This window comes from Salmo salar, chromosome 01 (assembly GCF_965601325.2).
Source record: "Salmo salar chromosome 01, fSalSal1, whole genome shotgun sequence".
Classification (NCBI taxonomy): Eukaryota; Metazoa; Chordata; class Actinopteri; order Salmoniformes; family Salmonidae; genus Salmo; species Salmo salar.
This window is the reverse complement of record NC_138291.1, coordinates 144,868,516-144,891,908: the sequence shown is the minus strand read 5'-3', so window position 1 is coordinate 144,891,908 and position 23,393 is coordinate 144,868,516. Positions and strand designations below refer to the sequence as shown.

Below are 23,393 nucleotides of genomic sequence, written 5' to 3'. Positions count from 1 at the left end.
ATCTCTCTGTACAGACAGAAGCAGAGAGCATCCGCGCGATATCGGACATACCTTGGCCCTTTTATCGATAGCCTTCAAAACAGTCTCCATCAAGCGAGCATGAGAAACTGCGAGTAAGGATTACATTAATGTCTCATCAGTAACTCCTTGGTATTTTTTTTTGTTTCATGATTTTTTTTAAATCATCAAGAAGGGTGACTGAGTGAAACCAGAAGGGATAATACCTACTCTAGCTTCTTTTGTCATGAATTTTAGCCTACTACTGGCAAGTGGAAAACAAGCCCCACGTTTTCTCAATTGAGAGAGAGATTCTGTCGTTCTAACGGTGTGGCAGTGTAAGCAGTTGGTTGGGAGGGCAGGAATTCGTCCTAAAATCTCTTCTCTCTTGAACCACTTTGGAGAGGATAACCTGTGCAATGGAATGGCAATGAGATTCAATTTGGGTTAATTGTTTTTATATACAGTCTTCTTGCCTACTATAATCCCTGCGGCGAAAGTGGTGCTGATGACAGGATATCTAATTTTCTGCGCGGGAGCACTGAGGTGGCTATGATGACGATACGTTCCTTATACATATAAACAAAGATCGGTCACCAAACTTGGATTGTGCATGTTTTTCTATCACGGGTAGATGTTGTCGGTTTCCCTTCGGTTTCATGGCTGGCGCACGGCAGATAAAAACTTTGTTGACTTTAAACATCTGCATGTTTGTGGGTATTATACTGTTCTCGGTTTACTGCAGAATTCAGGATCGTTCAGAGGAACTCCTGAAGAACGGCAGGACCACTGTGCAAAGATCTAACCGCAGAAATGGGAAAGTTACTAACTTTGTGGAGAAGCAAGCTATTCTTCAGAGGCTTGAGCATCTTGAGGACGTGGTCTACCATCAATTGAACGGTAAATGATTGATCCATGTGATCATGAACACCAAGAGTCAGCTTGGTGCAACTTTATTTCACCCCACATCAGTGCTTTATGAATTACTTTTATAGTGCCCCGACTGAGTAAATCATGCATTTTACAGTGTTTCTTTGATTTGCCACATCTCAGCTGTTGTACAACCCATGGGTATTGTCATTCGCTTAAATTGGAATAACCGATCAACCTGGCACACATCCAACTCATCCATTATAGTCCCACTCCCAGCATCGCTTTCAGCCTAAATGTCTAATCTGCTTTTACATCATTCAAAAATAACCCAAAGGGCTCTGTTTTTCTCTCGAAAGAACGGCATTATAAAAATCTAATCCAGGGTTCCCCAACTGGCGGCCCTCAGGCCGAACTTGGCCTTTGGGTGATTTTATTTGTCAATTTTTTTATTGTTTGACATAAACGACTGTAAAAACACCAGCAAATCAGCTCCAAGTGATTTTCATTTAGGAAATATGTTCCCAAGTATTCCCACTAGGGTTGCACATTTTGGGGAATATTCAGAGGTGGAAACTTTCCGTGGGATTTAACGGGAATATATGGGAATTAACAGGAATATATGGGAATTAACGGGAATATATGGGAATTAACGAAAATATATGCAAATTAATATTAATACCATTTAACCTGTTAGGGCTAGGGGGCAGTATTGACACGGCCGGAGAAAAAACGTACCCGATTTAATCTGGTTACTACTCCTGCCCAGTAACTAGAATATGCATATAATTATTGGCTTTGGATAGAAAACACCCTAAAGTTTCTAAAACTGTTTGACTGGTGTCTGTGAGTATAACAGAACTCATATGGCAGGCCAAAACCTGAGAAGATTCCATGCAGGAAGTGGCCTGTCTGACAAGTTGTTGTTCATCTTGGCTCTTTTTATTGAAGACTGAGGATCTTTGCTATAACGTGAGAGCTCCCATAGGCTCTCAGAGCCCGGGAAAAAGCGGAATGATATCGAGGCAGCCTCTGGCTGAAACACATTATCGCGTTTGGCAAGTGGCCGATCAGAGTACTATGGGCTTAGGCGCGTGCCCGAGTCGACCCCATGCTTTATTTTCTTTCGTCTGTTTACCTAAACGCAGATTCCCGGTCGGAATATTATCGCTTTTTTACGAGAAAAATTGCATAAAAATTGATTTTAAACAGCGGTTGACATGCCTCGAAGTACGGTAATGGAATATTTAGAATTTTTTTGTCACGAAATGCGCCATGCTCGTCACCCTTATTTACCCTTTCGAATAGTGTCTTGAACGCACAAACAAAACGCCGCTATTTGGATATAACAATGGATTATTTGGGACCAAACCAACATTTGTTATTGAAGTAGAAGTCCTGGGAGTGCATTCTGACGAAGAACAGCAAAGGTAATAACATTTTTCTTATAGTATATCTGACTTTGGTGAGTGCTAAACTTGCTGGGTGTCTAAATAGCTAGCCCTGTGATGCCGGGCTATCTACTGAGAATATTGCAAAATGTGCTTTCACCGAAAAGCTATTTTAAAATCGGACATATCGAGTGCATAGAGGAGTTCTGTATCTATAATTCTTAAAATAATTGTTATGTTTTTTGTGAACGTTTATCGTGAGTAATTTAGTAAATTCACCGGCAGTGTTCGGTGGGAATGCTAGTCACATGCTAGTCACATGCTAATGTAAAAAGCTGGTTTTTGATATAAATATGAACTTGAGTGAACAAAACATGCATGTATTGTATAACATAATGTCCTAGGGTTGTCATCTGATGAAGATCATCAAAGGTTAGTGCTGCATTTAGCTGTGGTTTGGGTTTATGTGACATTATATGCTAGCTTGAAAAATGGGTGTCTGATTATTTCTGGCTGGGTACTCTGCTGACATAATCTAATGTTTTGCTTTCGTTGTAAAGCCTTTTTGAAATCAGACAGTGTGGTTAGATTAACGAGAGTCTTGTCTTTAAAATGGTGTAAAATAGTCATATGTTTGAAAAATTGAAGTTTTTGCATTTTTGAGGTATTTGAATAACGCGCCACGGGATTACACTGGCTGTTGAGTAAGTGGGACGCAAGCATCCCACCTAGCCCATAGAGGTTAACTGTAGATGTTTTTTTGCATTGGATAAATTTACCATATCATATGGAGACAGAAACATAAACCTTTTACCTTATCATAAGTAGTTAAAATAATTAAATCCTTCCAATAGAAATTAAAAAAAACAATTTAGTTACGAATTGAACTTTAATTAAATAAGTTGACTTCACATGGGATGATTTCACTGAACAACAAAAGAAAGGGAATATTGAATGATCCCCAATGATCCATCGCATCTCCCAAAAACGTTTTCAACATACATCTATAAAATGATAGTCTAGAAACTAAAGCTTTGGATGTCTTCCTCTGAGGCTTCCATGTCTTCTCCCTGGACCTCCTCAATGTCCACCTCTTGAACATCAGACTCCGAGGCCTCATCTTCACTGTCACTTTCCAACCTTGTTGAGGATGGCTCGTTGTCAGGCACAAAAAGCCTAAAATTTGCCCAGATGGCCACCAATTTTTCAACCCTTGTATTGGTCAGCCTGTTGCGTGCTTTGGTGTGTGTGCTCCCAAACAAGGACCAGTTGTGCTCTGAGGTGGCTGATGTCGGTGGGATTTGGAGGATGATGGAGGCAACAGGGGAAAGAGCCTCAGATCCACAAAGTCCCTTCCACCAGGTGGCTGATGAGATATGTTGGCACGACTGCTATATTGCATCTCCATCCCAAAGCCCTTGCTTGGAAGTGCACTTCGCCAGACTACCAAGAACCGTGGCCTCATCCAGGCCAAGGTTTCGAGACACGGAAGTGATGACACCATAGGCCTTGATGATCTCTGCACCAGACAGGATGCTCTTGCCAGCATACTTGGGATCCAAGTATCTATGCTGTGGCGTGTATGGGCTTCAGGCAGAAGTCTTCATGCTTTTTGATGTATTTCAGAACTGCAGTTTCCTATGCTTGGAGTAACAGTGATGTGGGCAGGCCAGTAAAGATTTCTTCTCTTACATCTGCAAGCAGAGTCTGAACATCAGACTCGATGGCATTGTCTCCCTCAATCCGTGCAATGGCTACTGCTATAGGTTTCAGGAGTTTCAGGCTGCTTACCACTCTCTCCCAAAATACATCATCCAGGAGGATCCTCTTGGTGGGGCTGTCCATATCAGCAGACTGTGATATGGCCATTTCTTGGAGAGACTCCTTCCCCTCCAGGAGACTGTCAAACATGATGACAACACCACCCGAAACAGCTTCAATGTGGTGCTCTTATTATCCTCACTTTGCTTGGTGAGGTAGATTGCTGCTATAACTCGATGACCCTTCACATACCTAATCATTTTCTTGGCTCTCTTGTAGAGTGTATCCATTGTTTTCAGTGCCTTGATGTCCTTGGAGGAGCAGATGCAATGCATGAGCAGCACAGCCAATGGGTGTGATGTGAGGGTAGGACTCCTCCACTTTAGATCAAGCAGCCTTCATGTTCGCAGCATTGTCTGTCACCAGTGCAAATACCTTCTGTGGTCCAAGGTCATTGATGACTGCCTTCAGCTCATCTGCAATGTAGAGACCGGTGTGTCTGTTGTCCCTTGTGTCTGTGTTGTAAAATACTGGTTGAGGGGTGGAGATGATGTAGTTAATTATTCCTTGCCCACGAACATTCGACCACCCATCAGAGATGATTTCAATACAGTCCGCTTTCTCTCTGATTTACTTGACCTTCACTTGACGCAGTTAGATTAAACAACTCCTTTGTAAGATAAATGTTTTAAAATGAAACATGTATGGAAACAGGTGAATTAACACAGTTAGCAGGCTCAGTTAGCAGGCTCAAGCAAGCTAAAACCCACATGGTAGCAAATACTAATTAGCAGAAATTGTTAACAAGTTAGAAATGATTTAAAAACACACTTTGCTGTAGGCTACTATTTACTAGTTAACCAAAAAATCATGTATGTCATATAAAATATATTCACCCCACCCAGTATTGTAATCAAAATGTACCAGAAAGCATGTAATCCTTGGCTCAGACAGTGTAGTAGTGTGGGCTCAATAGCATCTCATTAGTGTGCAAGATCTTGAGAATCAGCTGGACATGTGATGGAGGAGTGCACTGCACATGTGATGGAGGAATGTACTGTGCATGCAGAGGGTTACAATTCCATTGAATTGGGGATAGTGTAACCAAAATATGCCACAAGACCTAGAATTGCCTTATGTGTATCCCACAAAAAAGGTTCACTGTTATAAGCTAACTTTTTTGATGAATTTAAGCAAAATTCCCCAAATTCCTGGGCTTAACTTCCCTTGGAAAATGTCCAGAAAAATTACGGAAAATTACGGAAATCCGACCCTTTGCAACCCTAATTCCCACGCATAATACAGAGATATGTGATCGTATACAAATGTAAGCAAGGTTTGAAATGATTCTGCTTTAGTCAAATATTATATCTGTTTGGGATTCTTGCGGTCAATGTGCAGTCTATAAATGATTTGTAATTATGTTCTGGCCCCCAGACCATTCACTCAAGAAAAACATTGAGTTGATGATCCCTAGTCGAATCCATATGGAGAGTTATACTTTATGTTTTATATAAAATAACATTCCAGATAATTAACACTATTACTGTAAATACAATGTGTGATTGGCCAGACATTTGTTTCTTTGTTACTAGATAAAATAAAATATTATTTGTCACATGATCCAAATACAACATGTGTAGTAGACCTTACCGTGAAAGGCTTATTTGCCAGCCCTTAACCAACAATGCAAATTTGCTAAATAAACTACAAGGATAAAATAGTAACACAATAAAATAACAATAATGGGGCTATATACAAGGGGTACCGGTACCAAGTCAATGTGCAGGGGTACAGGTTAGTCAAAGTAATTTAGGTAATATGTACATGTAGGTAGGGGTAAAGTGACTATGAATAGATAATAAACAGAGAGTAGCAGCAGAGTATGTGAAGAGTGCGAAGGAATGTGAATGTATGTGTGTGTGTTTGACCTCAATACGCATGTGTGTGTGTGTTTGACATCAATACGCATGTGTGTGTGTGTTTTGTGTGCTGGAGTGTCAGTGTAGTATGTGTGAGTGTGTGTTTAGAGTCCAGTGAGTGTGCATAGAGCCAGTGCAAGGGAGTCAGTGCAACAAAATAAATAAAAAGACAAATAAAATAAGGGGGTCAATGCAAATAGTCAGGTTAGCAATTTGATTAACTGTTCAGCAGTCTCATGGCTTGGGGGTTAAAGCTGTTAAGGAGCCTTTTGGTCCCAGACTTGGCGGTCCCGTACTGCTTGCCTTGCGGTAGCAGAGAGAACAGTCGATGACTTGGGTGGCTGGAGTCTTTGAAAATGTTTAAGGCCTTCCTCTGACACCTCCTGGTATAGAGGTCCTAGGTGGCAGGAAGCTTGGGCCCCAGTGATGTACTGGGCCGTACACACTACCCTCTGTAGCGCCTTGCGATCAGATGTCAAGCAGTTGCCATACCAAACAGTGATGCAACCAGTCAGGATGCTCTTGATGGTGCAGCTGTAGAACTTCTTGAGGATCTGAGGTCCCATGCCAAATTTTTCAGCCTTCTCAGGGGGAATAGGCGTTGTCGTGCCCTCTTTACGAGTGTCTTGGTGTGTTTGGACCCTGATAGGTCCTTAGTGATGTGGACACCAAGGAACTTGAAGCTCTCAACCTGCTCCACTATAGCCCCGTCCTTTTCCTGTAGTCCACGATCAGCCCCTTTGTCTTGCTCATGTTGAGGGAGAGGTTGTTGTCCCGGCACCACACTGCCAGGCCTCTGACCTCCTCCCTATAAGCTGTCTCATCGTCGTCGGTGATCAGGCCTACCACCGTCGTGTCATCGGCACACATCATGATGGTGTTGGAGTCATGTGTGGCCACACTGTCATGGGTGAACAGGGAGTACACACCCCTGAGCACACACCCCTGAGGGGCCCCCATGTTGAGGGTCAGCGTGGTGGATATGTTGTTGCCTACCCTCATCACCTGGGGGCAGCCCGTCAGGAAGTCCAGGATCTAGTTGCAGATGGAGGTGTTCAGTCCCAGGGTCCTTAGCTCAGTGATGAGCTTGGAGGGCACTATGGTGTTGAACGCTAAGCTGTAGTCAATGAACATCATTCTCACGTAGAGGTGGCCAACACTCTTACTGGAGAGACACTAATAAGGTGCTGAATCAGATTTGTTTTAGAGGACTGTCTGGAACAAAAGACTGCAAATCCAGTAGCTCTCCATGAGAAGGGTAATGTCCATGGCCCCTCTTTTTAGCACCTACAATAGTTAACAACATTCTTTTTGAGGAGCTTAATTGGACTCCACCACAAAGCAGTTTAGGAGGATGGATGCTGTCAGCCTTAATTGATGGGTCTCAACCTTGCTGTAAACAAGTGTAGAGGACAAACTAGTTATCCTGAAATATCACCTCTTCTTTTGCTGCACAAAACAAGCAGTCCCAAGAAGAAATCTCTATACCCCATGATCCTGAGGTTATATATCAGGAGGTCACTGATGTAATTTAAGCCAGTTGGGGACATTTCTGCAGCAGGTTTGACGGTTATATCACATTTACTGATTCCTCTTCCTTATCCAATGTGGTGTTGTATGATGCATTTGCATTATAAAATCCCCCCAAGGGACAAGCTAATTCAATCAATTTATTCAACCAATAATTGCTTGAACTCATTCCCAATGTTTTGACTATGACACTCATAATTCAGTGTTTAAATGCATAATCAGTTCAGAAGTTGGATTAGCAAGATGCCAGGTCCTGCTGTAATATTGACAGTATAAGCCATTCTACTCACATTACAAGTCAATCATCCTGTCCCCTGTCCCCCTGTGTATTACTTCCCACCAGTAAAGTCTAGGTGAATAATAATAATAGCCTTCAGTTTCCTTTATCCCTGGCTATCCTGTTTGTCAGTCAGACTGGGAGTTTATTAAGATGACCTTTTATAATTTCACAGACAAGGTGCTGCAGACAGTAGACTTCTCAATTATTTCTCTTGTCTAAACTTCAATTGCCAACTCTCTAATGAATCTAGATGCTCACCTTTTGTTTACATTCTCGAGGGAAAAGAGACAGCTCAAATGACTGACACATTGAGATGAAAAGGGTAACAGCTTGCTTGCTTTTGTGATCCAGAGGCACCTCAGACAGTTTGCAAAATTAGTCTGACATTTTTCTCTGACTTTCCACAGGTCTGGGAAAGCCAGTTGGGGTACTGGAGGGACGAGTGGGCCAGGGGCAGGCCAGGACCCCTGCAACTCTGAGAAACCCTGTCCGTGACCCAGATGGGGGAAAGTACGAAGAGTATGGCTACAACGCACAGCTGAGCAATCAAATCCCACTGGATAGATCCATTCCTGACTACAGGCCGAAAAAGTAGGTCCTAAACCCTGCCCTCACAGCTTGAAAACCAGAAGGTAACATAATAAAGCATTATGAGTTTAGGGTACTGATGTGACAGCTTCTCACTAAATTGTGTTGACAGGTGCAAGCTGATGACTTACCCAGATGACCTCCCTCAGATGACGGTGGTGTTCATCTTTGTAAACGAGGCCTTGTCTGTGATCCTACGGTCAGTCCACAGCCTGGTCAATCACACACCTGCACACATCCTCAAGGAGATCATCCTGGTGGACGACAACAGTGACAGTGGTAAGACAAGGGCTTTTACAGTGTGCGTGTGCGTGTGTAAGAGGGAGAGAAAGAGCGCAAGAGAGAGAGAGAGAGAGAGAGAGAGAGATTTGAAATGATGGTTTTCTGGTTTGAGCTCCAACACTTGATTATTCTTGTTGTTGTAGTGGAGCTAAAGCTGAATCTGGATCAGTATGTGAATAAGCAGTACCCAGGCCTAGTGAAGATGGTGAGAAATAGCAGACGGGAGGGACTTATACGGGCCAGAATCCTTGGCTGGAAAGCAGCCACTGCACCAGTTGTTGGCTTCTTTGACGCACATGTTGAGTTCAACACAGCATGGTGAGGAACAGCTTCTTATTTCCCCTCAGATTGACACTTGAAAAGGAGTTTAAAATCGTCTCATGCATTATCATCAATCAGATGCAGATTCCTCCCAACACTGAGGTGCCATACGTCCGCCATATGTCCTCCAATATCTAGCTATATACTGTACTATTTTAAGCCTGGAATTCATTACACTGAGATCTGCTGACAGTGTTTGTGCAACTGACAGAAAGCATTTTTATTTGCAAATCAGAGGTTTTCCTTTCTCTCAGTAATGGAAAGACAAGGAGGTACAGTAGTCACCACAATCCATCTTTACCACACCACTTTAGAAAGAGGAATTCATTCAGGCAAGGTGACACTCTCTCTCAGAAGTTAACCCTGTTTGTTCTAAAAATGATATTGCAGCTGTGAAATGTAGACTCCTTAACTGCACTCATATTGCAAAAGTTATGTCCACAATGGAAATTATATCTGATTGCATCAGTCAAGTTTTACACTGAAAAACCATTGAACACACCATGCGTCCCATGGGTCGTTCCATGTCATTTCAGTAAGCCATGACACCCACCATCTGAAATTGTTTCTGTAGTTAGAAACAGATAAGATTAGCATTCCTGCAACATTCTTTTGTCGAAATATAATCTGATCTCTGAGAAATTAAGCTAATTGATTGCACCCAAATTGTCCATTTTAATTTATAGGATTCATATAATATTAACTAAGTATAGTACCTAACATCCAATTTGGTCCAAACTTTTTTAAAACAATGAGTAAGACATGAAGAATCCAAAGACATGATCAAAAGACCCCCACGCACCCCTGCACACCCCATGCCAATCCCAATCCAAAAACAAGTATAAAATGGCCAATTTGGATGCAATCAATTAGCTTAATTTCTCAGAGATCAAATTATATTTCAACAAAATAATGTTGCAGAAATGCTAATCTTATCTGTTTCTAAAAACAGAAACGATTTCAGAGCATTCTTAGATGGTGGGTGTCGAAATCCTCTTTCTTGTGCTTTTTGAGGTGGAACGACCCACATGTGAGGCCATCAGTGTTTCACTACAGTTGTAACACATAGAACTGCTAGCTAGAGTACATAAATTACTATTTATTTGGTTTTGTTCTCTGGAACGGATGTGAAATGGAAAATAAGCTGTCAAGTGTAAGGGAAGATGAGAACTGTACAGTACCTTCCTCTGCTAGCAGTGAGGATTCAGGATGTTTTGATGATGATGATTAAACGCTTGAACAGACTGTGGTGGCCCCATTTTCCCCCTGGGAACAGATGAGATGACAGAAACATGATTTACTGTCATGCTTTTCCTATCATGTCAGCATGAACACCACAGTGTACAGTTACCAGTAAACATCTCAAGCACCTTTAGAATATTTATAGAGATAAAAAATCTGACTAAAATGCATTTCCTTTCCTCCTTTGACAGGGCAGAGCCAATCCTAACCAGAATCAGGGAGGATCGAACACGTATTATTCTACCGTCAATCGACAACATCAAGTACAACACGTTTGAGGTGCAGCAGTATGCTAACGCGGCCCATGGCTACAACTGGGGCCTTTGGTGTATGTACATCACCCCCCCTCAGGCCTGGCAGGACAGAGGAGATGAGACGGCCCCCATCAGGTATGGGAAAAGTACAGTATGTCTCTCGGACATTATTGGGGCAGTTCTCTGATGCAATATTCTGCAATACATTTCCATTCGATAGTCTACACCCCTTCTATTCACATTTTCTTGCATTACAAAGTTGGATTGAAATAGATTTAATTGTAATTTTTGTCATTGATCTACACAAAATACTCCATAATGTCAAAGTGAAAAGAAAATTCTACACATTCTTTGAAATTAATACAAATTAAATAAGTATTCACCCCCTTTTTTTTAGGCAAGCCTAAATTAATTCAGAAGTAAAATTTGGCTCAACAAATCACAGAATAAGTTATATGGACTCACTCTGTGTGAAATAATAGGGGTTGATGTGATTTTTGAATGACTACACCTTCCTCTGTCCCCCATACATCAACAACTGTAAGGTCCATCCCTCAGTCAAGTATTGAATTTCAAGCACAGATTCAACTACAAAGACCAACAAGCTTTTCGAAAGCTCCATAAAGAAGGGCAATGATTAGTAGATGGGTAACAATATCAAATCAGACACTGAATATCTCTTTAACCATGGCCAAGTTAATAATTATGCTCTGGATGATGTATTAAAGCAGACACAAAGATGTAGTCGTCCTTCTGAACTGAGCTCTATTATAGGAAGGTATGCTTAGGGATTAAGGCTGGGAATAGCCAGGGACCTCACAATAATATCACAAAACTTAGGTGCCGATATGATGTATTGAGATTCCCACGATTCTATATGTATTGCAATTTCATACTGTGATTTTATTGCGATTCGATGTTTCAAACATACTGCTCACCATATGCCTGCTGTAAAGGTACAGCACAATAGAGAGCCATGAGAAAATGAGTTTGCTGAAATAAAAGTGCTGAAAACAGATTGGCTCCCCATTTAAAAAGAAGATGATCAAGCTATGAAGGAAAAATACTGGAGTTTTGGTGCAGGTACAGCCAACTAGCGCAAAATTATATTGCGATATTGTCAAAATGATATGATATGATATACAGCGTCGGCTGGAATGGTGTAAAGCTCGCCGCCATTGTACTGGTTCCAAGATGGCGTAGCAGTCGGACGTGTGTTTTGTCTTGTCCCGTGTAAATATCGTTTTATATATCGTTTTCCTTGTTTTTTCATATATATTTTAATTTCACTTTCCATCTACGGACTGAATATACTCTCCTGCAACCCGCCTCACCCAATGTGGTACGGATCTGCTATTTTTATACTTTAGAACCGAAACCCCCATCAGCAGCTAGCCAGCTAACTAGCTAAGAGAGAATAACAGTTAGCCACTGCTAGCGTTCTTCACCGTTAACTCGGACACCAGCCAGCCTCAGCTCGGTCAAGACCTGCCAGTCTGCACAGCGCGATATCAACCCAGAGACTGCTTTTTCTCTACCACATCTCAGGATTCCTACCGCAAGCTCTGAACCTTTACACCAGATCTTCGCAGCATACTTAGCTTCAATCCGAGTGTCTACCCCTGGCTAACGTCACTGTCCCGAAGCAAGCACCAGTTAGCCTTGAGCTAGTCTCGAGTTAGGCCCATCTCCCGGCTTGCCCGAAGAGGTCCACCAGCTAATTCCTGGGCTACAATACCTCTTTTGCCAATTGGCCTGGACCCTTTACTGCTGACACGGAGCCCCGCCAATCCATAATGACTGGTCTGCTGATGTAATCATCCGAGGTGGTTTTGATTAGTGATTATTGTCTTATTTCACTGTAGAGCCCCCAGCCCTGCCCAATATGCCTTAGATAGTTTTGTCCCACCCCCCACACATGCGGTGACGTCACCTGGCTTAACTGGTGCCTCTAGAGACAAAACCGCTCTCATCGTCACTCAATGCCTAGGTTTACCTCCACTGTACTCACATCCTACCATACCCTTGTCTGTACATTATGCCTTGAATCTATTCTTCCACGCCCAGAAATCTGCTCCTTTTACTCTCTGTTCTGAACGCACTGGATGACCAGTTCTTATAGCCTTTAGCCGTACCCTTATCCTACTCCTCCTCTGTTCCTCTGGTGATGTAGAGGTGAACCCAGGCCCTGCAGCCCCCAGCACCACTCCTATTCCCCAGGCGCTCTCATTGGTTGACTTCTGTAACTGTAAAAGCCTTGGTTTCATGCATGTTAACATCAGTTTGTTTTTTTCACTGCTTTAGCATCCTCCGCCAACCCTAATGTCCTAGCCATGTCTGAATCCTGGCTTAGGAAGGCCACCAAAAATCCTGAAATTTCCATCCCCAACTACAACATCCGATAACTGTACCTGTACACAGCCAATCTGTAAATAGCACACCCAACTACCTCATCCCCATATTGTTATTTATCTTCTTGCTCTTTTGCACCCCAGTATATGTACTTGCACATCATCATCTGCACATCTATAACTACAGTGTTAATGCTAAATTGTAATTATTTCGCCTCTATGGCCTATTTATAGCCTTACCTCCCGAATCTTCTACATTTGCACACACTGTACATAGATTTTTCTATTGTGTTATTGACTGTACGTTTGTTTATGTGTACCTCTGTGTTGTTGTTTTTGTCACACTGCTTTGCTTTATCTTGGCCAGGTCGCAGTTGTAAATGAGAACTTGCTCTCAACTGGCCTACCTGGTTAAATAAAGGTTAAATAAATAAAAATACCAAATAAATAAAAAATATGATATGATATACAACGTCTGCTGGAGTGGTGTAAAGCTCGCCGCCATTGTACTCTGGAGCAGTGGAAATGCATTCTCTGGAGTGATGAATCACGCTTCACCATCTGGCAGTCCGACGGACGAATCTGCCCAAATGCATAGTGCCAATTGTAAAGTTTGGTGGAGGAGGAAGGTCTGAGGCTGTTTTTCATGGTTCGAGCTAGGCCCCTTAGTTCCAGTGAAGGGAAATCTGAACCCTACAGCATACAATGACATTCTAGAAGATTATGTGCTTCCAACTTTGTGGCAACAGTTTGGGGAAGGTCCTTTCCTGTTTCTGTCACCTGTTCCTGTGATCTGTTTCACCTGTTCCTGTGATTGTCTCCACTCCCTCCAGGTGTCGCTTATTTTCCCCAGTGTATTAATCCCTGTGTTTCCTGTCTCTCTGTGCCAGTTCATCTTGTATGTTAGAAAAATCTAATTAAATCAAATCAAGTGTTTATTTGTCACGTGCGTCGAATACAACAGGTGTAGACCTTACAGTGAAATGCTTACTTACAGGCTCTAACCAATAGTGCAAAAAATGTATTAGGTGAACAATAGGTAAGTAAAGAAATAAAACAACAGTAAAAAGACAGGCTATATACAGTAGCGAGGCTATAAAAGTAGCGAAGGCTACATACAGACACCGGTTAGTCAGGCTGATTGAGGTTGTATGTACATGTAGATATGGTTAAAGTGACTATGCATATATGATGAACAGAGAGTAACGGTAGCGTAAAAGAGGGGGTGGTGGGTGGCGGGACACAATGCAGATAGCTCAGTTAGCCAATGTGCGGGAGCACTGGTTGGTCGGGTTAAAGTGACTATGCATATATGATAAACAGAGAGTAGCAGCAGCGTAAAAGAGGGGTGGGGGGGGGGGGGGGGGGGGGGCACGCGATGCAAATAGTCCAGGTAGCCATTTGATTACCTGTTCAGGAGTCTTATGGCTTGGGGGTAAAAACTGTTGAGAAGCCTTTTTGTCCTAGACTTGGCACTCCGGTACCACTTGCCATGCGGTAGTAGAGAGAACAGTCTATGACTGGGGTGGATGGGGTCTTTGACAATTTTTAGAGCCTTCCTCTGACACCACCTGGTGTAGAGGTCCTGGATGGCAGGCAGCTTAGCCCCAGTGATGCACTGGGCCGTACGCACTACCCTCTGTAGTGCCTTGCGGTCAGAGGCCGAGCAATTGCCGTACCAGGCAGTGATGCAACCAGTCAGGATGCTCTCGATGTTGCAGCTGTAGAACCTTTTGAGGATCTCAGGACCCATGCCAAATCTTTTTATTTTCCTGAGGGGGAATAGGCTTTGTCGTGCCCTCTTCACGACTGTCTTGGTGTGTTTGGACCATTCTAGTTTGTTGTTGATGTGGACACCAAAGAACTTGAAGCTCAAGTCAACCAGCATGATTTTCTCGTACTCCTTTTGCTATTCTCTTTTTGATCGTCTTCCCGGTTTTGACCCCTGCCTGTCTCTGGACTACTTTCCCGCCTGCCTGATCATCCTGCCTGCCCTGACCTTGATTCTACCTGCCCTTCGGTACCTTTTGGACTCTGAACTGGTTTTGACCCTTTTGCCTGTCCACGACCATTCTCTTGACTTACCCTATTGGATTAATAAATACTGTAAGACTCCAACCATCTGCCTCCTGTGTCTGCATCTGGGTCTCGCCTTGTGTCATGATAGTTTCAGCATTACAATGCCCCCGTGCACAAAGTGAGGTCCATACAGAACTGGTTTGTTGAGATCGGTGTGGAATAACTTGACTGGCCTGCACAGAGCCCTGACTTCAACCCCATCAAACACCTTTGGTATGAATTGGAACACCACCTGAGAGCCAGGCCTAATCACCCAACATCAGTGACCGACCTCACTAAGGCTTTTGTGGCTGAATGGAACCAAATCCCCGCAGCAATGTTCCAATATCTAGTGGAAAGCCTTCCCAGAATAGTGGAGGCTGTTATAGCAGCAAATGGGGGATTTTGGAAAGAGATGTTCGACGAGCAGGTGTCGACATACCACTTGGTCATGTAGTGTGCCGTCAGACATAATATCCCGATATGTAACTGTATAGATTTTGTCCTCCATCACTATTAGGGCTGCCGCCATGAGGCCATTAGTGCTTTTAAAACAGCTTAAAGGTACTATGACTGTGATGGGAGAGAACTGAGGATGGATCAACAACATTGTAGTGACTCCACAATAATGACCTAAATAACAGAGTGAAAAGAAGAATACAAAAATACAGAATATTCCAAGACATGTGTGGTGGAAATTCAACACCAAGGACACCTGAAGTCAGTATTAAATGAATCCCTCTTTATTATCACGGCCGGAGAGGTTCACCAACTCAATCCAAGCTTGATGCTACACAAACAAGTCATATAAGCATGATTTACATGTTTCATTATTCATTTTTAATGTTGGTTCCTGCATGTGACTGACTGATACCTCACAAGGCTTTTTCTTTCATAGCTGGGACCTTGAAACTGAGATGCTCCTTTTGGTTACCAGAGCAATGTTCTGGGCGTACTGCCAAATTGCTTATCAATGATATTATGGTTTACTCCTGTGTGTAGTCAATCAGTCACTCGAATGAACCCAACCAAGACATGTAATTACAAAGCAGCATTATTCTAAACATATGACCATCATTAAGTTTGCCGATGACACAACAGTGTTTGGCCTGATCACCGACAACGACGAGACTGACCAGGAGGTCAGAGACCTGGCCGTGTGGTGCAAGGACAACAACCTCTCCCTCAATGTGATAAAGACAAAGGAGATGATTGTGGACTACAGGAAAAGGAGGACCGAGCACGCCCCCATTCTCATCGATGGGGCTGTAGTGGAGCAGGTTGAGATCTTCAAGTTCCTTGGCGTCCACATAACCAACAAACTAACATGGTCCAAGCACACCAAGACAGTCACGAAGAAGGCACGACAAAACCTATTCTCCCTCAGTAGACTGAAAAGATTTGGCATGGGTCCTCAGATCCTCAAAAGGTTCTACAGCTGCACCATCGAGAGCATCCTGACGGGTTGCATCACTGCCTGGTATGGCAACTGCTTGGCCTCCAACCGCAAGGCACTACTGAGGGTAGTGCATACGGCCTAGTACATCACCGGGGCCAAGCTTCCTGCCATCCTGGACCTCTATACCAGGCAGTGTCAGAGGAAGGCCCTAAAAATTGTCCAAGATTCCAGCCACCCTAGTCATAGACTGTTCTCTCTGATACCGCACGGCAAGTGGTACCGGAGCCCCAAGTCTAGGTCCAAGAGGCTTCTAAACAGCTTCTATCCCCAAGCCATAAGACTCCTGAACATCTAATCAAATGGCTTCTCAGACTATTTGCATTACCTCAATTACCTTGACTAACCGGTAATTCTTTTAGATATTTTCTTAAAACTGCATTGTTGGTTAGGGCTTGTAAGTAAGTATTTCACTGTAAGGTCTACACCTGTTGTATTCGGCGCATGTGACAAATACAATTTGATTTGTTTTGATACACACAGAGAACATTTCCATCACACATGCAATGTATGCAACGAGGCACTGAAGTAATACTTATAAGAACATGGCAAAGGTATACACTTTTTGGCCTAAATGTTTGGGGCAAATCTAACACAACACTTCACTGAGTAACTGCCTCCTTAAATTGCTGTCTAGCCATGATCCCCAACACCTTGACAGAGCTTGGGAAAATATTGCACAATCCAGGTGTGCAAAGCTCTTATGAAACTTACCCAAGAAGACTCACAGCTGTAATCACTACCAAAGGTGTTTCCAACATGTTAGTGTCGTACATATTAGTGTATATTAGTGTTTTATTTTTCATTACTCAAAAACAAATGTTCGAATTTGTCTTCCACTTTGACATTAGAGTATTTTGTGTTGATCGTTGACAAAGAAATGACAATGAAATCCATTTGAATCCCACTTTGCAACAGAATAACAGTGAAGAAATCCAAGGGTGTGTAGGCTTTCTATAGACAGAAAACTTGGGCTTGAAAAACATGTTCTTAAAATATACAAGATGTTCTAAGTCTGTACAGGGTAGGCCGCTAGGCCTTAATCTGTTATTTCTCCATTCAGGACCCCTGCCATGATTGGCTGCTCCTTTGTGGTGAACAGAGAATACTTTGAAGAGATTGGCCTTCTAGACCCAGGCATGGAGGTGTATGGAGGAGAGAACATTGAATTGGGCATGAGGGTAAGTTTCTAAATGGTACATGCTTAAACTAAGAACTGATCAATACAGTATGTTCTGTGGTCCATTATGTGTTAGCCATTACAATGTGATTATAAAGCAAGAAAATCATTATGTAATTGTGACTGGCGAGTTCAAGTGTTTGTGTGCTGTAAGAGATGCATGAAGTTCAATTAAGCTGTGTCACAGTAAAAAGGATGTGGGTGGGATTTAATATGAATGTAACGGTAGCAAATTGTTCTATATATTTTGGCCCTGATCCAAATAGATTTCAATATCTTTTAAAAAGGGATAGGCTGCCATTATCTGAAGTATGATTCAAAACAAGTTCAGTTTTAAGTCTTGTGTACAAGTCCAGTGAAATGCCTTTCTTGCCAGCTCTAAAACCAACAATTCAGTAATCTATATCAATGTAGTACTAAACATAACAAAAGGTAGAACAAAAACACACAAGTAATAAAAATAAGAAATAAGAAGAAGACAACAAAGTAAGCACATTATATACAGGGTCAGTTTTACTATCAAACAGAATGGAATATTCAATCCGATCATTTAACTTAGGTCCTAAAATAATTTGTGACTTGGCATCAGTGGCATGTTATTAAAACATATGGGTCTGTTCTGACTAAATTCTCTCCCTGCATGTTTTGTTTGGCTCTGCTGAGATCATTAAGGAATCATTAGGCTCTAAGCATACAGAGAGACCAGTTGGCATGAATATGGATGGAAGTTATCCTGCACCGCACCACCTGGTATACTGCTGAATAACAAAACATGCCCTTATAGTGCACCAAAAAATGGTCTGTGTCAGGTGATTTGTCCATCAGTTATTTCCCAAAAGCCTGGACCCATTTGAATTCCCTTTCTTTCTAATACTATAACTGAGATAGTTTAATTGTTTTTGGGAAACAGGAATATTTTTGTTTGTAGACTGTAAAAAGGTCTGTAGTGATGTTGGTGTGGAAGTTGTGTCCCAGTGTGAGAACTGAATGTGTTCCAGAACTCTGCAGTCACCTACCAGCGTCCCACTGACACACAGACTTATTTCACACTTCCAACATGATCGTTATGACGTGAGCAGCAGTGTGCGGGAAACGAGAGGAGACAGCAGGAGAGAGACAGCAGGAGAGAGACTGCAGGACAGAGACAGCAGGACAGAGACAGCAGGACAGAGAGAGAGAGAGAGAGAGAGAGAGAGAGAGAGAGACAGCAGGACAGAGACAGCAGGACAGAGACAGCAGGAGAGAGAGAGAGAGAGAGAGAGAGAGAGGGCCAGGTTTGCACCTATTACGCTGAGAGGGGAATAAAGTACAAAACATTTGGTCCAGGTAATGGAGACAGTGGGAAAGGGTGACAGCACAATAACAGAAACCCAATGAGAGACAGCTGATTGTATCAAAAGAGATCTAAGGCAAATTATATTTTTGTTAAACCTACAACACCGCTCTGTGCTGTGCTCAATGCACTGGAGTATGAAGAGGTACTCTAAAAAAAAAATTCTGGCAACACCATCAGTATAGTATAATCATACACACAATGAAGTGGCCCTTTGCCTGAAAAATGTCCTAGCAACTGGGCAATTCCAAGGTGTTAACAGCTCTCCATGTGCCTGTGGGCAATTGCCTCGGCGGCACCTCTCTCAACAAGATTTATCTTTAGAATATAATGCTATTTTACTATTGTGGTCAGGCTTCTTTCTTTCTTTCATTAACTGTCTATGTTATGTCTCAGGTATGGCAGTGCGGGGGGAGTATGGAGGTGTTACCGTGTGCTCGGGTGGCACACATTGAACGCACCAAGAAACCCTATAACGACGACATTGATTACTATGCAAAGCGCAATGCCTTGAGGGCCGCCGAGGTGTGGATGGACGACTACAAATCGCACGTCTACATGGCCTGGAATATCCCCATCAACGTGAGTCTAGTGTAGTTCCCCAATATTCTACAGCTCAATTGCGTCTTAACTGGTCATTGATTTTGGTGCTGTGAATTGTTTTCTAACTCAACAGAACCCTGGAGTTGATTTTGGAGATGTTTCTGAGAGAATCGCCTTGAGGAAGAAATTGCAATGTCATAGTTTCCAGTGGTACTTGCAGAATGTGTATCCAGAGATGCGAGTGTACAATGACACCATCACCTACGGCGAGGTGCGAAACAGCAAGGCTAGTGGCTATTGCTTAGACCAAGGACCTAATGATGACAACAGCGCGATTCTCTACCCGTGTCATGGCATGACATCTCAGGTCAGGAAAAGTTCTTAAAACCTTATATGCTTGAATGCATAGAAATGTAATCCTCTTACACAAGCTCTTATGTTAGTTCAGGAAAACATTTATAACTATCCCATACACTCTGGCTCCTGCAGACGTCCACAATATATTATGCATCCCTACCCATTCGCGTTGAAGCCCTTCCATTGTTCATCTTACAGTGGTTGTTTGTGCTTTCATTTAGCATGCTTTAGCATGGTAATTCAGTGAATTCCAAATGAATTGGCTTGGCACAGGGCAATTTGACAAGGTTACCTCTACTCAGAATAGTGCAGCAGCACCTGTGATGGGCTCCAACATCCTCTCTGGCATCTAGTTTCCTGAGTGTTGTTCACCGTGAATAATTCAACCCTGGATTTTGTAATCGTCTGTGCCCTTACTTGTGACATTCACTGGATTGAAGTTGTGTTTGGCGTGTGAAATGAAATAGAGATCAAGCTCACAACGTCAAATGACAATGAACTCTTCCGATAGGATCACTGGGTCACATTTATAACAAAATGTACTCACCTAAGGGATCTGTATGGTCCATTACGCTCATAAACAATTTAACTTTCATCAGCATGGAACATACATACCACATATCCCTGTGGTATCTATCAAGTCTACATTGTCATTAGTATTTCAGTCAATTACACAGCAAATGTTTGTTGGACATCTCAACAGTAACTAAGGACAGGCCTTCCATGGGATTTGATTGAAGTTCAATAGAGCTGGATTGAAGGCTTACTTGGTCATGTCTCATCTTTTGTTTCAAGATGGCCTTTCCACTGGGTAGTTGTGGTTCAGCTGTTGAAAGAGCAGGCACTGGTTTGACAGCTCTTGTTCAGCTCAAGAGGCACTATGACCTTTTGTACTCAAGGTATCAAGAAGGATCTTTCTCATGAGACAGCTCAAGGATTACACAATAACATGTACCATTCCTATGTGTACAGATGTATTCAACAAGTTTTCTATTGTTCAGCGACTACTGTATGTAGGTGTCTGTAAAGATAGTATTTGTGTATAACCTTTCATATATTTTGTCAGAACTTGACGTTTACTTGGCATTGACGTGTTTTTTTAGCTGGCCCGTTATACCTCAGAAGGGCTTTTGCAGCTTGGTCCCCTGGGTTCCACTACGTTCTTGCCCAACACCAAGTGTCTGGTGGACGAGGGACGAGGGCGGACACCAAGTCTCAAAACATTTGATGGAGCGTCACACTCATCACAAAGGCTTTGGGACTTCAGTCAGGTAAAACTTCAAAATGTCATGACTTGTGGGGAAAAAAGGACTCCTGCCAAAACTGTATTGCTTTTTAATACTGCAATTATAACCACAGCTTGTTCCTCTTCCCTCTGTAGAATGGCCCAATAATCAGCAGAGACACTGGTCGTTGTTTGGAGGTGGAGATGTCTAAAGAGGCCAGCTTCGGCCTACGGCTGGTGGTCCAGAGGTGCTCTGGTCAGAGGTGGACTATCAGGAACTGGATCAAACCTCCACGACACTGAGGGCACAATATACAGGCCAGCTGATGTCTACAAAAAAGACATGGGACTCTTACCTTGTAGCACTTGGACTATCCACTTTAAAAATATTGTGTTCCTTTGGATTGAGGCTATAGACTCTATTGTCTGCTCCTGGAAAGGTCAAGGAATTTCAAAAGCATCTCAACACCAACCTTCCACATCTCAAGCATCTTAACAACAAGTCATCACAAAGTATGGAGGATACTTATCCTTATTCATTCATATCACGCCATAATCCCTGAACACAATTATGTTCCTTCAATCATATGTCTGTCATCTGGAGGGCTAAATTATCTCACATTCATGGACAATAGAGGAAAAAGTGAAAAACACAAATTGTACACAACAACTTGAATCGAATGATAATATGACATTAAACATTATGACATATGTGTTCCTTCTTGACGAGTGATTTTGTATGAGAGCGGAGTTTTTTACTATTCTTAATCATGAAAAGTATTGTTTTCTCACCTCTACAGCTGGTTCCACATACATTTATGCAAAGGGCTGACCTTGAGTCTCCAGGCTCTCTAATTATATGAAAGTGTTTCAATCAGACAACATGTGAACTGTAATCTTTGTGATCAAGCACAGGGGAGGCATCCAGGTAGCCATTTGATTAGCTGTTCAACAGTTTTACGGCTTGGGGGTAGAAGCTGTTAATAAGCATTTTGGGCCTAGACTTGGCCCTCTGGTACCGCTTGCCGTGGGGTAGCAGAGAGAACAGTCTGTGACTAGGGTGGCTGGAGTCTTCGTCAATTTTTAAGGCCTTCATCTGACACAGCCTGGTACAGAGGTCCAGGATGGCAGGAAGCTTGGCACCGGTGATGTACTGGGCCGTACGCACTACCCTCTGTAGCACCTTGCGATCGGAGGCCAAGCAGTTGCCATACCAGGCGGTGATGGAACCTGTCAGGATGCTCTCGATGGTGCAACTGTAGAACTTTTTGAGGATCTGAGGACCCATGCCAAATCTTTTCAGCCTCCTGAGGGGGAATAGGCATTGTCGTGCCCTCTTCACGACTGTCCTGGTGTGTTTGGACCATGGTAGTTTGTTGGTGATGTGGACACAAAGGAACTTGAAGCTCTCAACTTGCTCCACTACAGCCCCGTCGATGAGAATGGGGGTGTTCTCGGCCCTCCGTTTCCTGTAGTCCACAATCATCTCCTTTGTCTTGATCACGTTGAGGTAGAGGTTGTTGTCCTAGCACCACACTGCCAGGTCTCTGACCTCCTCCCTATAGGCTGTCTCATTGTTGTCGGTGATCAGGCCTACCACCATTGTGTCGTCGGCGAACTTAATGATGGTGTTGGAGTCGTGCTTGGCCACGCAGTCATGGGTGAACAGGGAGTACTGGAGAGGACTAAGCACGCACCCTTGAGGGTTGAGGATCAGTGTTAAGGATCAGGGTGACAGATGTGTTGTTGCCTACCCTTATCACCTGGGGGCAGCCAGTCAAGAAATCCAGGATCCAGTTGCAGATAGAGGTGTTTAGTCCCAGGGTCCTTAGCTTAGTGATGAGCTTTGAGGGCACTATGGTGTTCAACACTGAGCTGTAGTCAATGAACAGCATTCTCCCGTAGGTCTTCCTTTTGTCCAGGTGGGAAAGGGCAGTGTTGAGTGCAATAGAGATAGCGTCATCTGTGGATCGGTATGCAAATTGGAGTGGGTCTAGGGTTTCTGGGATGATGGTGTTGATGTGCGCCATGACCGGCTTTTCAAAGCACTTCATGGCTACAGACGTTTAGGCAGGTTACCTTGGTGTTCTTGGGCACAGGGACTATGGTGGTCTGCTTGAAACATGTATGTATTGCAGACTCGGCCAGGGACAGGTTGAAAATGTCAGTGAAGAAACTTGCCAGTTTGTCTGTGAATGTTGACCTGTTTAAAGGTCTTACTCACATGGGCTAAGGCGAGCGTGATCACACAGTCTTCCGGAACAGCTGGTGCTCTCATGCATGCTTCAGTGTTGCTTGCGTCCCGGTTAGAGTCCTGCTCCTTGAAAGCGGGATTCTACCCTTTAGCTCAGTGCGGATGTTGCCTGTAATCCATGGCTTCTGGTTGGGGTATGTAAGTATGGTCATTGTGGGGATAACGTCATCGATGCACTTATTGATGAAGCTGGTGACG

The 23,393-nt window shown here is 43.1% G+C and overlaps 1 protein-coding gene across 1 annotated transcript; it reads left to right on the top strand.

Annotated features, from left to right (window-relative positions):
- LOC106564357 (polypeptide N-acetylgalactosaminyltransferase 9) lies at nucleotides 1-21,658 on the top strand. The gene is made up of 10 exons (XM_014130419.3): nucleotides 1-897; nucleotides 8,159-8,342; nucleotides 8,452-8,618; nucleotides 8,765-8,939; nucleotides 10,376-10,573; nucleotides 17,367-17,484; nucleotides 19,213-19,398; nucleotides 19,493-19,726; nucleotides 20,820-20,987; nucleotides 21,098-21,658. Exons 1-10 carry the CDS (start codon nucleotides 657-659, stop codon nucleotides 21,242-21,244), a joined length of 1,818 nt encoding a protein of 605 aa, XP_013985894.2. The 5' UTR covers nucleotides 1-656; the 3' UTR covers nucleotides 21,245-21,658.
- The last annotated feature ends 1,735 nt before the right edge of the window (nucleotides 21,659-23,393 follow it).